This window comes from Cyprinodon variegatus, unplaced genomic scaffold (assembly GCF_000732505.1).
Source record: "Cyprinodon variegatus isolate N-32 unplaced genomic scaffold, C_variegatus-1.0 Scaffold507, whole genome shotgun sequence".
NCBI classification, from domain to species: Eukaryota; Metazoa; Chordata; class Actinopteri; order Cyprinodontiformes; family Cyprinodontidae; genus Cyprinodon; species Cyprinodon variegatus.
Genome location: NW_015150960.1, coordinates 545631 through 562428, shown reverse-complemented (window position 1 = coordinate 562428; position 16798 = coordinate 545631). Strand labels below are relative to the sequence as shown.

At 39.0% G+C, this 16798-nt stretch overlaps 1 protein-coding gene across 1 annotated transcript; it reads left to right on the top strand.

Moving 5' to 3' along the window:
- The first annotated feature begins 2180 nt into the window (after positions 1-2180).
- On the top strand, positions 2181-8232 carry LOC107094811. Its single transcript, XM_015390657.1, has 4 exons — positions 2181-2963; positions 4581-5140; positions 6283-6349; positions 6453-8232. The coding sequence occupies exons 1-4, from the start codon at positions 2366-2368 to the stop codon at positions 7982-7984; spliced, it is 2757 nt and encodes a 918-aa protein (XP_015246143.1). The 5' UTR covers positions 2181-2365; the 3' UTR covers positions 7985-8232.
- The last annotated feature ends 8566 nt before the right edge of the window (positions 8233-16798 follow it).

Below are 16798 nucleotides of genomic sequence, written 5' to 3'. Positions count from 1 at the left end.
CAGGGCTCCATGCCCAACTCCACTAATTCCTGAACTCTAGGCACCTCTTTTGTTTCCTGTCTTTCATGACTAGGTGAACTGCTTAATCCAGGTGTGTCTGGCCATTACTGAGGTCAGGCACACCTGGATTAATCTTGAGTTCATTAAGTAGTAGAGTTTGCCAAGAGCCTATTGCAATATTTCCACTACATAAAAATATAATGAAAATTTCACATGTAAAGTTTATTCACACAATAACATGAAAGTGGCACATGTAAACAAATGAGATATATCCATAGTTCAGCCAAGGCACCAGTGGGCGCCATCATCCTCCAACTACTTGCCTACTTCTTCTTCTTTTCTAAGGCAGTAAGATCCAGTTGCAGATCACATAACTTGTGTGATGTAAAATAAAGTGTTTTCATTTCAATTTTGCGAAATATAAGAATTTGATGTGACTACCTCTTCTCAGCATAATTACTTTCTATAAAAAATGTGAGTTTTTTTTTTATTTAATTTATTTTTTCATAATTGGAATTTGCACAGTTTGATGGTGAATGGAAAAGCAGCTATTAACTATGCAGAAATCCCCGATGCTAAGCAGGCATTTAGTGGTAGTGGAAAGGAAAATCCCACTTTAACAGGAAGAAGAAACCCTTTAGAAGGACCAAACTCATTCGACATGTTTTAGTCAACCTTGTTTTTTTGCACTTTTTAAAGTATTGCATTAGAACATAACGGAAACAGCAGAATTTAAATAACTTTACTAAATTCCACGAGAAAGATTTTACATTAACTTGAGGTGTTTTTTATCCAAAAAAGCAAATATGTTATAAAGAGGAGATGGAAACACATTTCTGGCATAAAAAATGCCAGAACTCACACAACTGATTAGTTGTTTCTGCCCCGCTGGTATCATGAAAGCAGCATTAAAATCACATTTCACTCTCAAAGTCTGGAGTTGGCATGAACCCTTGCTAATACAAGTTGACATAATAAAGTAAGAACAACTTGCCTGAACAAACGGAACCTCTACCATTGGGGAGGGCCACCCATTTCATCACTTCACCATATCATTTCTGAAAGCTTAACAAAGTCAAAGACCTCTCGGGGCAAAAGAAAAGATTTTTAGGGACAAGTACATTAGCTAAAAAAACGAGGTTGCTGCCATTAGCTGCTAAAATAGCCACTTCATCTTAACTTTTAGCTGCATTCATTGCAATCTGCCTCATATCACCCCTCACTTATCAGAGAAAGAAGTGTTGTTTACACATTGGGACCCTTTAAAAAATATTCTCTAACAGCTCCTTTTTACAGAACAGAGCGGGGCTGTTACTCAAACAGCAGAACCCATCAGAACCAGAATTACTTTATTAATCGCTTGGGGTAAACTATTTTCTTGCAGTGAGAGAAAAATAAGATTATAACTACAGAGCAATTAGGAAAACTTAGGGATCAATCAAAGGAATTAACACTTTGTGCATTATTGTGTTAAAGGATTAACATCATAGCAAAGTTAAAAGGTCAAAAATAATTATGCATGAATACAAGCCCATGTGGGCAGTTGGCTTTTCAAATTTGCCAAGGTTGGTTTGGATAACTTTCTTTCCCTAATTTAGAATAAACTTTTGACTACTTTCTACTAATGCTATCTTTGTCCAACAATGATATTAAAGATCTATCAGATAACATGAAAAGAAAGAGTATACTTTTTCTAAAAGCATCTTACAAAACTGGACAGCTTTTCAAGCACCAAAATGGTGCTTCCATGAGATGTTCAAAGGATATGACCTCTATATTTAACCTCCTGGTAACTATTTCTATGACCTTTCTACTTTTTTCTTGGTCTTGGCCATTACAGATCAACTGAGTTTAAATGACACAAATCATTAAACACTCTTTTGATTATAAATTAACCTCTGAGAGTGGTTGGTTTAGGATTTAGATGAATACAAAAAAGCAACACTTTTTACATTTTAATTTGTAAAAGCTATTGTAAACCAGATATTTAAGAAGGTGCATTGCATTTTGAGGTTGCAATGTGGCACCTAAATTTTAACGTTTAAAAAGCTTTTTTTAATTACCATGAGGAGGAGGGGAAGATGAAGGGTTAAAATGTGGCCAAGGAAACCTGATGCTAATTAAGCCTCAGGAATGCCACACTCAGTGCTGCAGGCTCTGAAGTGCTGCAGGGTCTCACAGAGTGGGTCGGACATGGAAGCAGCCCACTAATGCCTGCTTCCGATCCCTTTTATTCTTCAGAGAACAAGTCTGACCAAACCCTGGAGCTGAAAGCAACACCATGGTCTTGTCTCAGCTGCGTGTGTTAAGGATTTAACCTGGAAAGCTGCGGATCATTTGTTATTCTTTAGGTGCTACATGCAACATGGTTTTACTGACAATAGTTCTGTCGCTGTTGCTCTCCATGCACAGCATTACGCACGCATCAGCGGATATCTGCATTGGTGCGCACTGTTTTGGCGGACAAACAGGCGATCCAAGACCGTGCACGGGAGCGCACTGTCCAGAGAGCAGATCCTCCAGGCTTCCCCGGCAGTTCAACCCAGGAATGCAGGGGAGAGATGGAAACGCAGCGGTCAGCCACCACCATGCGTTCCCTACCCCTCAGAGAGCGCTTCTGGAGACCGAGCAGTCGGTCCAGCTGCTGCGGCGGCACGGTAACGCACAGATGGAAGTGGGATGCACGGATGGGGACTGCAGCGTGAGACAGATCCATCATCCCAGGAATGAAAGCAGAGACTGCAGAGGGATTGAGTGCAAATTACCGCTGAGGATACGACCCAAAGCTCGGGGGAGATCCTGTGTAGGAGAGGGTTGCCCGGCTGCAGCAGAAGAAACGTCCCCGGTCTACCTGTCGGACAGAGCCGCGCAGTTTCTGGGAGACTTTCCAGAGTTTGGACACACAGCTTCAGAGCTTGGAGGGGCCCCTTTAGGAGTCCAACTGACATGTGACATAAAGCCAGGTCTGCTTCTGTAAAATGTATTCAACTCTTCAAAACCAAAACTAGATTAGTGTGATAAATCTTCAAAACAGGGGCTAAAAAGGTAAAACCAGCAGGTGAGATAAATTGATAAAAATAAAAAAAAGAAACACCAAAAGAAATCTAAAAAAAAATTTCTGTAAAGAATAGTTAAATCAAAATCTGTTATTTATATATTTTTTCTTTCCTCTCAGTTTATGCAGATATGAAGATTTTTTTTGTGATTATAGTTAAAGCTTCGTTTTCACCTTTTCCTGCACCAAATGCTTTGAGGACAACTTTTTTTCTAGATAACATCATGATTGCAGTGGCATCCCCTGATAAATAGTTTACAGAGGGGCCAAGTTGGCCTTTGAAACTCTTGGGATGATACAGCAAAATCAAAATCAATGTCCAACTGGATGCTGTGATGGTTGATTATTACTTTTTTATAATGGGAACTAGATTGCTTTCTGTTTACGACTGACAGACTATGCAACACTGACATTATACATTTTTAGCTTCATATTGTATAAAAAGCAGAATGAGCATAAAACATGTGTGTCACAGTTATATTTTAAAGGGAATAGCAAAGTAAAGTATTGCACCCTTACTGTGGGTAAACTGCTGCAGCCATGTTTTTTGGGATCCTTGGCTGTTGGACATTCTGTTGATGCTTAATGTTTATGGTCTGTTTTTCTCATATGGTGAATGGTTTGAATTAATTAGACATCGGTCTTGTCACTGGCCACCTAAAGCGTTTTATGCTAGATCTACATTTAGAGTTGCACTCACAAATGCACATAATCGATCACTGATGTGCAGATTGGTAGGTGGCTTGAGGGGAACTGACTTTACTAGGGGCACATCAACATATGGCAGAAGGATGCTGGAACTAAAGTTTAAATACGATACAGGAAACAGTATTTATAAGGCTGGGCAAATGTGGAAACAATTGTTTAAGATTGGACTTAAAGTTGTTTTTATCCATCCTGTCATCACATAATCGGCAATAAGCCAACAGTTTAATTCGGTCTGACTGTAAAGGTTATGGGCTGAAGATGTTCAATTAATGTTTTGGACTGTATGTTAGTCATTGTAAGCTATGCAGAAGGCAGACCTCTTAACTAAACTTGGAAGAAGTTTAGGATAAGGCAGATTAGTGGAAATCATGTGTTGTAAAGGCCTACCTTCAATTAATTTCTGGAAAATGCTGATCCCTAATCTAACTGTATTTTAATGATTAAGGTCAACCATTGATAACTTCCAAAGAATTAGACCATTTTTGATTTAAAAAAAAAAAATCCTAAATCCAAGTTTTTTTGATTTTCAAAGCAAAAGTTCCCTTTCTTTAACATGTAAGAAAGAAAGATACACACAGAGCAGCTGTAGCTGAGCTGGAAAAATACCTCAAAGTCAATTAGCTGGAAAATGTAGACTGCTTTGATGTTTGTTCACATAGGAAGCTTTCTGTGCTCTTAAATTAGCTTTGATAAGCACATGCAGGAGGCTGCTGTGTTTGCAAATGTAATTGATGTTTAATATTATGAGACAAAACAATCATTAATCTTGCCTAAATTTGACTGTCCATTTATTCACTCTGCATTACTTTCTCCTCAGGGGAGAATGAAGTACCTTCAGAAGACGCCCTTATTTTGCACCTCCAGCTGGCCAAGGGGCAGGAGAAACTGGTGGAAGCCCTTCGTGCCCAGCAGGTCATAATCCGTGACCTGCAGCAGAAGCTGGCTGATCAACAGGAGGCGCTTCTATCACAGCAGCGCGAAGTCCTGCAGCAGCAACGGCACATGTATGAGCAGATGGATGCAGTTAAACAACAGTTTGCCCAACTCCTGGAGACGGTCAAGCAGGTGTCCTTCCAGGGCCTGCAGGGAGAGCTGCAGAGCTACTTCGAGAGTCATTTGGCGGGACTGCAGAGTCAGGCCCGCAGCCATCTGCAGAAATCCTACGCTGTGCATAAAATGGACATTGACTCAAAGGTGCTGGATGTTGTGGGAGAGACTCATTTTCCGCAGCCTCTGCGTGGATGCTCTTCACCCTGTGGACCGGAGGAGTTCTGTGATTTTCAGAGGGATTCACCTCGGTGTGAGAAATGCACCATGTGTCCACCAGGCTTCTTCCTCATCTCACAGTGCTCCCCAACTGCAGACAGAATGTGCCAGGTAGGAGTCTTTTTGTGAGTGCTGCTGCACTGAGCATTAATGCCATTTACACTTTACTCACATTTTATAACAGCACAACCACAAACCACAAAGTACTTCATTGGAATTCTTGTTATACACCAACAGGTGGTAGGGCACATGGAAAACTCTTGGGAAAAAAAAGAAATAGGGATGTGAAACATGCCTTTAATCTACTATCCCTTTAGGAAATCCTGTGTAAAATGTATCTTTCAAAGTCAGTAAACAGGACATTAATGCATAATTTAGCCTCTGTATAACCTTGGCTGCTAGAGAACAATAGTGACAAGCAGCATCATGATGATCAGGGAACATAGCTAAAATGATCAGGGGAAGTTGTGCATTTCAGATCAGTCGTGTTAAAACGATGTACACAGCGTTGAAACTGTTCTGTTTATGAAATAAAAAAACTGCAAGCGCTCAATTTGAAATTTTGCCAGTTATGGAAATATGGCAAAGCGGCCACAGCAAACATGTGAAAGAAGGTCAGATGAGACCGAACTGGTGAAACACTGAGACATCGTCTTACATTAAAGGGTCCTCACATAGTGCAACATGGAGGTGGCATCATCAAGCTCTGGATGCCTTTCTTCAACAGGGACTATGAAGCTGGTCAGGTATAGCCTATTTTGCCAAGAAGGGCGAATAAAACGCTTAGTCTCTGGATGTGCAAACCTGAGAGAAGCATTGATTGGCTGTCAGCTGTTACTGTGAATGTTTCAGGGGGGCTGACAAAAAAAAAAAAAAAAAGCAAATTTTTTGATATTGAGTTTTAAAAACCTTTTGAAAGCCATTTTGTTTTCCTTCCACTTCCCTTTTCTGCAATAATTTGTTTCTCTGTTGCATGAAATCCATTAAGAGGTTGAGGTTGTAACATGATAAAATGAGAAAAAGTTCAAGAGCTATGAACAGCCTCGCAATGATGTGTACCTACAGAGTATTAACTGTATATAATACCGAATTCATTAAAACCAACCTACAGCAATCACTAAAGTGATAGATTTGGGTTTCATTGAATATCTGTTAAGAAAATACAAGATTAATTTGCAACACAAGAACAAACTGGAACAAAGAATTCATTTAATGGAAGTAATTAACCCCAATCCTAATTGTATGGATTACAGGACCGAGATGAATGTCTTGAACTGCCACACATTTGCGGAGAGCGGGTGAAGTGTCTCAATACTCCTGGTTGGTTCATAATGTCTTTGTTTCATTTTAGATTCCCCCAACCAGTGATAACCTTAGCAGAGCTAATTTGAAACCTTCTTTTCTGTTGTCCTCTTTCTTGCAGGTGGATTCAAGTGTCTGGGGGTTTCGGAGAGAGAAGCAGTTAAAAACCTTTGCGGTCATGAATACTTCTACAACCAGGAGCTCCAGGAATGCCAGGCCTGCTCAGAATGCGATGGTGAGCCTTTGGTCGTCCCTTGCACCGCCGTCAGCGACACAGTCTGTGGACAGATTTCAGAGAACAGACTCTCCCAGGCCTGGGTGGCAAAGGTGGCTATTCCCCCAGCTGGTACGTCTGGTGCTCACATCTATCCTGGTCTGCAGCTCAACATACGCGGGAAAGAGAGCAGTGATCTTCTGTCAAATGAGGCCGGAAAGGTGACGTTTCTCCAGCATGGACTAGTGTGGCTGGATCATAACTTTGCTATAAAGCATAGCTGCAGGAACTTTCTCCAGGTCGGAATGAGACTTAACAGGAGCCAGGAGGAGGATGGTCAGGATCTCAGCGGAGTCCGCATAGAACAACCGGATGGAAAGTACATCCAGGGCGTTAGCGTCAGCACCGGCGTGGAGGTGGAACCCAACCACATCTTCACTCTGCTGCTGAGGAGTCCTAATCAACACTGCAATCAGAGCAAGGATCTTCACATCTTTGATGTCCCCACACCTTCTCTGAGTCTCCTCTGGCTGTCTCATGATACTGGTGCTGTTGCTATGACAGCCCAAATGTCCTTGCTGGCACACTACCAGACCAGCTACCGTCCAACTTTCCGCATCACAACAGTGTCCGACCCCTACATGATCAGCCTCACCCATGACAGCCGTGGTGTGCGCTTCACGGAGAGCGGAGTCGTAAAGTTTGTCATCCAGCAAGCGCTTTACTCCATGGGTCACACCTGCATTCAAGAGGGTTTCTCTCTGATCGCCTACACCACCCGGAACACCACTGGACTGAAGACTATACAGGCCTTCAAGACGGGAGTGAATTACAGGGACACCTCCATCACCCTCTCTGGTGCAGTGATGGTAGAAAGCAGAGAGATGCTCACTTTCGAGATCACGTCTCCGTCTCAGTGCAACATCCGGTATTTTGGGGACAGCACTGGGATTAGTATCTTGAGTCTAATCTGGATTCCCTCCGCTGTGTCATCAGCCTTGACTGCCACAGTTTCGCGGACCGGTCTGCCCTCTGGAGCTGTCAGGAATAAACCATTGCTGTTTCAACAGATCAGCCCAGACACACCGCAGGTTCACCTAGCTCGATCTGGGGATTCAAACCCCCAAAAGAACTTCATCTTTCATGAGAAGGGGACAGCAAACATCGCCCTCAATCTCAAAATGATCCATTCATGCAATATAGTCAAACTGACTCTGCAGAGGGCTGGAGGGAAGGGGCACCAGGCCGGTCCTGTGGCTCAGCAGGTGTCTGGATCAATGCCCGAAGGCAGCGAGTGGACTAGCATCGGACTGAGAGCCTCTTTTCAGGTCCAGAACGGCACATCTGTTTATGTTACTCTGGATTGCATCAGAGGACGTGTAAACCAGATAACGCACGAGGGTGGCACAAACATCTCGATTCTCTGGGTTGCACTTTGATCCAAGAGGTTGGGGCATCCATTTTAGGGAGCTTTGTGAAAACGCAACAACCGCTTTGGGCGGTACTTTTTCCACTTGTACTTTTTCCAAAGTATAAGTCCTGACTTATTTTTTGTTTTGATTATCCTCACTTGTGCAGGCATTTGTTACATGTTTTGTTTTCAGACTGTGTGCATACAAAGGTACTTGAATAACTATATCAGTAAGCACACACACACATATGTATATATATATATATATATATATATATATATACACACATTTTTATTCTCGAATTTATTTAATATATCTTATGCATGTATGGCTTTATAAATTCAGACCTTTAAAGCAATAGCACACTTACAGTTAATCAAGAACACCAGTTCTACTCTTCAACTAGTAAAATTATTCCAGCAAAACAAACTTAAATCAATTCACTCTGACCAAGAGTAATTAAATCTGTATTTCTGCACCTCCCATCTTTTTCTTCACACAAATAAATTCAGGTTTTCTGTTGGACTGTTGTTCACTTATATTACAGTGAAAGAACATTTGGTCCCCTTCTGATTTCTTCAGTTTTTCTTTCAAGTAAATACAAAGTGCAATTTACGGGTGATGATTTCTTTTATAGTCTGCTCAGTGGGGCAGTGGGTAGCACTGCTGCCTTGCAGCAAGAAGGTTCTGGGTCGATTTCCGGCCCGCGGTCTTTCTGCATGGAGTTTGCATGTTCTCCTTGAGCATGCGTGGGTTCTCTCCGGGTACTCCAGGCTTCCTTCCACAATCTAAATCAGATTTTTTTTTGATCACTTCTCTTAAGTTTTTTTTTCTGTTAAGCCACACTACTTTGAGCAGAAACTGTCTGTTAAGGTCAGCATCTTGACTAAATTTGAATCAGAATTTTCTCCTGATTGCTCAAAAACCTTCAGGTTTGTTGGTTATAGTCATTCCCAAAATTAGGGTCAGATATTTTCCTTTGGGTTTTCCTGCTTTAGCAGAACTCTAGGTTCCGTCAGTACAAGTCCCAAAGAAATATATTTTGTTAATTCATGACTTAAGAAGGCTTTGGTCAGTTTTATTTTTCCTTATTAAAGGAAATCATTTAAAAATGCATTTAGTATGAACTTTGATTATCTTTGATGTTACATGTGTTCTATAATTCGAAAGAAAACATGTAAGGAGACAAATATGTTTTTTAGAGCAGATGTGTTTATTTTGATATGCGGTCATCAAGATGAAAAAGGGTAAAAAAAAATTGAATAACATTACCTGATATGAATATAAAGAACAAAATAAACAGACTTAATGTCTCATCTGTCAAATGTGACATTGTTTAAAAGACCATATATATCTTGTAACAGCAGCTTATTAAGTATCCTGTGGTTTCGCTTGTATTATATTTGTGTTTATTAAACTCTAGTAACTGTTGCTACATTATCAGATATGGCAGCTAGTGAACTAGTATGTACAAATTATTAATTTTATTTGGTTTAATAATATAATCGAATCATAAAATATGTCACCTGAAGGGGAGGTTAACTCATACAGACAAAGTAGTTAAGACATTTTCTTATGAAGGAAACTCAGCTGACTTCATAGTCATTAACTCCTTCTGGATTAGGATGTAGCAACAGTGGATAATGGCTTGCATCATGTAGTGACAGTGGAGAGGAAACACCAATTTAACATGAAGTAAGCTACATTAGAGCCACATGACATAGGCAGTGAAGGATGAGTGCTTTCTGTGTGAGAGAAAAAAGATATACTCCCACAACTTAGCATCAGCAACACACCCTCAAGTAGGGGCTAACTCGGATTGACCAAAGTACTTGCTTTGATTGGCACCTGTTGTTTTTTTATTTTTATTTTACAGATAAACTCTTCTGGCTTCAAGATATGTCTGTTTTAGAATTTTGGAAAATGTAACTGAGGAGACCCTTGTACATTTTCTGCAGTTTATGTCAGAGGAAAAAACTTTTACTCCTATAAAAAATGGGTTACAAACAGTGCTCAATGTGAGGGGGGGGATGGCATCCCCCTTCTTAAAAAAAAAATCTTAAAAATCATCCCCCTTCTTAAATGACCATCCCTCTATACCATCCCCTGTGATATTTTATTACTGACTGTTTTAAATTTCAAATATACATTAACAGTAATGGCTATAATATTGCCCTTTCAACATTTGGCCGGCTGCGGGCTTCAAGTAGCTTGAGCAAAATAAATAAAATGAAAGAAGTGGCCTACCATGATTATGAAGCTGATCCCAGTGGGATGCATTTGTCCATAACTATGTAGGGCCTGTTAAAGCCAAGCCAAGGTACTGAAAGGTACCTTGGTCAAAGTGAATGACGGCGTACCTCACATTTAACCACCATACCATGCATAGTGCTTTGGGTTAATAGACTATATTAATTAGGCTATGTATGCTTTCAAAAAAACAAAATAATAAATCCACCATCCCCTCATTTTTCTTTTGGATATTTTCTTTTTGACAAAAATGGTGTTTTAAAAATCTTTTCAAACATAAAAGAAATAAATTATATTTAAATAGTGTTCATGTCAAACATGCAGCCATATAAACTATATAAGGTAAATTTATGAACAAATATTTTTTACATTTAAAAAAAAGCTTCTTTGTAACGAGCTGTTCAATCATAGAGTTCCTAATTGCTTCTGCCTGTATTCTGCTCAAACAATTAAGTATGATGAGGTGTTGCAGAGCCTTAGCAGCAGTTCACACTTCATCATTCTTATTTCTTTCATTTATTATCGTTCACCTCCAAACTATACAGCTTCTTTTACTAAAAAACCACTACAGTTAATATTTTTTCTCATTATAATTAACATTAAAAGATTGAAACAACAGCACAGGAGTTCCTTCACAAATCTTGAAGATTTAATTTGACTGCTGATGACCAAAGGTAAAAATCTTCATAAAACTAAGATACAACCCAAATGCTTCAGATGATCAGACAGAACTACATAACAGCCAACAATTGTCCTTAGAGTTGACTTAACCAGAACTTAGAGGCTACCTTGAGGAACTGGTGTGGTTCTTTTTTAAAACTATTTTAGAATTTATTAGATTATGCTGGAAAGTAAGCAGTACATTCTGGAATGATTATTAGCACCTTTCAAAGAATGTTGAAAAAGGTATTATTTGCGGCTGGCTAGCTCAAGTTGTAAGTCACCCATGTTGCAAACAGGAGGCCTGGGTTTGTATCCTGGCTTGGAGGAATGAGCTACCAGTGTGAGACCTAAAGCAAGACCCTTCACGCAAATGTCTGCTTAAGCGTGAAGAAGAGGTTTAAATATGCAACATTGCAAAGCACCCATTTGATATTAATCTGTTTAAAGAAAAAAAACCAGACAAAAGCACAGTTTTGACCGATGCTACAGTGGCGTAATGAGTCAGCGCGCGGTACTTATATGACTGAAGCCTGCAAAGTGAAACAGAAGTTGTGAGTTCAAGCCTCACCTGAAGCAGCAAGGTTTTGGGGGGAATGGCCGCCTTGTGGTTAGGGAATAGAGCTTGGAATCCTGAGGTTCTGAGATCAGGCGCACCAGCTGACCCAATGCTATACAGGGGCAGAATAGGGCACCAAGAAAACTTGCACGGGCAAAAAAATTTTTGGGCAATTGTTATTTTCTGCATCATTAAATATCTACCTGAAATAAATTGAATTGAACTGGCCCACTTGTTAACTTAATTATATATCTAATCTACTACTGATGAAGGCACAATTAAATATTTGTCAGCAAACATGAACTTCACAACTGAAAACTTGAACTGTGCAACTGTAAAAGGAAAACAAAAAAACCCCACCTCTACATACATGTCTGTGTTTATCAATTCTGTTTTGGCCCATCCTATGATGGTGTGATGGTGATGATCATATGAGGTGTGTATATCATGGCCAGAAAGATGGGAGAGCTGCAAGTTCATTTTTTTAACAGTAAACGGTAGTGTCCCGGCCCGGCTTCATATTTTCGAAGCTGTCGATCAGTGGTAACTGGCTTATTTTGGAGAGTTCTCCTCTCTCAACTCCGCTGTGAGAGCAGAGCTGTGAAAGCGGAAAATTAATTAATTAAAAAAATCAATGCCCCAGGCATACCGAGGCACCGCAGATCCACAACGGGGCCCATGCCCCTGTAAAAAAGGGTCTGCTGATGACGATGGCCCCACTCCCACAGACTGCCACTCTCGCTCTCTGAGGAACAGGCCCTTAACCCCACTGCTCCCCAGGCGCCGAAATTGGCAGCTCACTGCTCCCCAATAGAATGGGTCTTTAATAATATCTGGATAAATGATACATTTAGAGAAAACTCCATTTTAAAAGTCACCTCATAAAAAAAAACTTGTCCGTAAAAAGATGCCTCCTACATTGGTAAGTTCTAGGGCAGTTCCTGCACAGTTTTAGGGAATTAAGTTTAATGAAAGTTTTAGTAAAGTGCTATCTTACACTGATTTTTTAAATTTCCCCAAAAATACCAAAATAATACACAGTAAAGCTCTTGATATGGTTCAGAGAAGTACCTGATTACTTCAATAAAGTAACCTGTAAGTTCGAGAAAATTGAGGTAAAGTACTCTCCAAGTACAGGAAAAGTATGCGATTAATTATATAGTGCTATCGATAAGTAGACATCAGGACCGCCCACGAGAGCAGCCCTGTTCTCAAAGAATAAAGATTTTAATTTGAAGGTTTATTCTCAAACATACTGAAGCGATTTGAAAGCAGCTACAATCAGCAGTAAAGGTGCCAAAATTGCTCACAAATCACCTGGAAAATAACTCTGTGTAATTTGCACAGACTTCTTGATAATCAGGTCTAATTATTCTCCCATATATTACCTGCAGAAAATCTGTTTTTGGACTTAAACATAAATAGTATCCAAGGCAATGATTGAAGGAGCGAACAAAGAAAATAAGGTTCTGGTTGCTAGACACGATAGACTGTTTCTGTCTGCTGCTTGAATTGAAACCAGGTGTTTTTTGGGGAGCGTTGCTCCAGATGTCTGATGCTATAGATCAAATGATGGCCTCGGCACATGTTATGGAGAGATCACAGAGAAAGAAGAGACAGGGGGAAAAAAGAACAGGAAAGTGACTAAAACGAGTGAGGGATGCGTGTGACTGAGTCTTAAACTTCCCTCTAAACTCTGTAACTGGCTGTGTACTCTATGTTAACTGCACATTGTTTATATTTAAAGGGCATATGGGGACGCAATCCTCAATGATTGGTCAAAGTTTTTATGCAGCCTTTTTGGTTTTAAATAATTACAAACCCTTAATCAACTACAGTTTAACAGTGTGGAAAATAAAAAATATGCAATAATTGTTTCTGTGTAAAAATGACTAACAGAAAGTTAGCTTTGGGGTAAAAGGTAAAAGGGTGACTAAAGGGTTCTGTTAGGTCTGTGTGTGTAGAGGGGGGAACAGTCAGACTGAGGAGGGTAGCATGAAAAGGGATGCTCAGAGGTGATCCATCATTCCAACATGCAGTCACTAAAAATATGAAGTCTAAAGCTGAAAACACTCTTTTTTTACATCAGGACATTACATTTGTTTTGGCCCACTTTATCAGAGGTACTGAAGCTGTCCAATTACATTAGCTGGAAAGCTGGTCTCATAGTGTCCAATTCTTTAAAAAGGAACAGGTCAGCTGTAAATAGTGCAATAAAATTTGACGCCTTGCTTTATTTACATCATTTAATCTTTTACACATTTGGTCACATAACTGACAAAAAGTGTCAAGTATTTTATTCAGATTGTATTTGAAATCAAAATATCAAATAGGATAGAAACCTATTTGATGTTTAGAAACCAAATTGTCTTGCTGATATTTAATTGGATTTTAGTCTGGACTTTGACTGGGCCATTCTGACACTTGAATATGTTGAATCCAAGCTTTTTTGATTGCAGCTCTGGCTGTGCGGTTAAGGTTATTGTTCTGCTGAAAAAGGAACTTTTAGCTTTTTAGTCTGTAACGTGTTTTCTTTCAGGGCCTTTATTTAATTGCCACCAAGTGTTCATTAACTCTCACAAACTCCTTTATAACATTCTAATCATGATGCAACAACTAATAGAGTCTAGTCCTCTTTATTCGCGTGTCAGCTTGATGCAAATCAAATTAATAATCCTTTTCATTGCCCTAATGCAATGATCAGCTCTATAACTGATTACATCTTAAGTACATAAAGCACACAATAAATTCCTTGAACAACAGCCAAGATGAGAAAGCCACAGTTGTTCTTTCTGCTGGGGTATTTTAATTAATTATTAAACTTAAGGTGTTGCACTTTTAGTTGCAGTTGTATTGAGATGAGGTCACAGTTTTGATCTGCCAAGTTCTGGGATCTGTAGAGCCTAAAATGACCTTTGGTTCTGCATCTTGTACAGAAGGATGACCTATTGCCTTGTTTTTGCTCTAAAGTGTTATAATTGATGCTAAATATAATAAACTGTAATGAATTAATATAGAACTTTTATTCTAAATAAATATAGTGGTGTGATGGCTAGTAAACTGACATCTAAGTTGAGCTAATAACTTTTGCAACAATGTCCTTTAAGCCAATGAGGCCAAAGTAGAAATAAAGATATTTTGCCATAAAGCATATTTATAAAAGTGGCAACTGTATTTTTTTTTAAAGCCAAACCACCAGGGTACCTTGCAGTTATTTAGCCGATCATTAACCTTTCTCTTTCCAAAGCAACTTGTGAGAATTATCCCAAACTAATCTGCTAATCTAAAACAATGGCTTTGAAACCTATTAAGATGCTGCGAGGTTCACGTCAAAGACCATACCCCAGCACAATTGTTTTCCCATTGGGAGTTGCACAGAGATAAACGGCTTCAAAAAACAGAATTCAAATATTTTAAAGAAAAGTGGACCAATATTCCTCCAGAACAATGTGGGTGACTGATGAAGTCGGTCTAAATGGATTTCTACAAACTATTGCACCTCAGTGCCTTGGGTGTTTCTAAGGATAGATATAGATAATTTTAGGACCTGAAAACTTAAGAAGAAATATGTTGACTGTAAACTAAGACATTCACATTTTCTATAAAATAAAAAAGTAACCTTAAGTAAGGGGCTAAACAATGGGACAAAGCACAAAGAGAAATCTTGCAAATAAAAGGGAAAAGACTTTGAAAAAACGCTATGAACCAATAACTGTATAGCCCAAAGAAATCTGGATGAAAAATGGATTGAAACTCCAGGAATTACCTCCCAGATTACTTGTGGCAAAGCAAAGAAGAATCCTTCATCACCACATGTGCATCTGTTATGAGTTTGTTAGCTTTCTCTGGGTTTTTGTATTTATAGTTTGAGAGCCTCAAATAGTGAATGGCATGCAAAGAAAGCAGGAACGTTATTGTTTTAGCACCTCAGAGTGAAACATAAATACCCACAGTCAGTAAGTGTCTCAGAAAATGAGTTTCTGGATCATTTGTTAATTTTGGCTAAAGAAAAACCCAATGTAGTGTCACTTTAACAAACTTATTAGTCTCAGTGATTTGTGGTAAAGGCAAACAGCCCTTCTGAAATCCAAACCCTGGCCCCAGAGCGCTCAATCCAGAGCTGACTTAAAAAGGACAAAGCGGGAGGCAGACTTGCTTTAATCAGAAGCGGATGTTACTGTAGGAGCCAAGGTCTCTAGTCTGCAGGGGAAATGTTTAGACTATGTGGGAGAGTTTTGTTGCTAAAAACGTCCACAGTGTTTTAGAGCAGCTCAAAGCATTCAAAAGGTGAGAGGGAAAATACTGAGAAGGTTTTACAGTGAAGGGTGTAGTTTTTTATTATTAGACACATCCATAAAATCAATTACAGTGAATACAGAAGTTTTTATTTTATTGAAAACATTTGATTGAATCATTCTTTTCTGTTAACTCTCTATGTTGCCCCCTCTGGTCAAGATGGATGACCACCCTTAAAATAATTACAATTTACTCAAAATACAGGGTTTAACTTTGCTGCAGAAAAAACAACAATCCAATATTATCCAATCACTGTCAGATTTACTTTGACAATGATTCCAATATGATCTTTGTTTATCTTGGAATCATCAAGTCTAAAAATTGAATGTGTATACATGTGGCCTTTATTTGGGAGCTGTGACATGATCATCACAAACAATAAGTGGAGTTTTCTGAAATCCACAGGGACACTTGTTGTAACCATCTGTTTTGATCAGAGTGTGCTTTTTAGCAGCAAACAAACACCAGTATAGTCTATTTTGAAATAAAAGATGCATGCGTAGAAAAGTCCTCTGTTAATTATGTTGGAGGACCTGTACATTTGTTGGCCTGTTTCTTTTTTTTTTTTATTGGAGATCTTTTCTTTACTGTTAGTGTAATTATTCAGATGCATTGTATAAATGCATTGTATATATGTATATATATATATATATATATATATATATATATATATATATATATATAAGAAATAAGCTTAATGTTAAAATAAAACCAAACTACGTAGTTGAAATCTGTTGTGAAGTCCAAGTCCATGAAGTCCATGAATCTTGATTGCTATGCAAATTGAACTGATATACCAAAGATCTGCTGATTCAAAAAAATCTTATTGGCAAAATCCTCATAAAAGGTGTCAAAAAAGATTTTTTGGTCTTACAAAACATCTTGCTGAACAGGAAGAATGAGGCAGGAAGACTGATTGTGGTTGTCTGCTCTATAAACAAGTGTGCTAGTAAGTAGTGTCTGGATTTTTTATATCAGCTTCCAGTTAATCATAACTATCTGCCCCATCCATCCATCCATCCATCCATCCATCCATCCATCCATCCATCCATCCATCCATCCATCCATCCATCCAT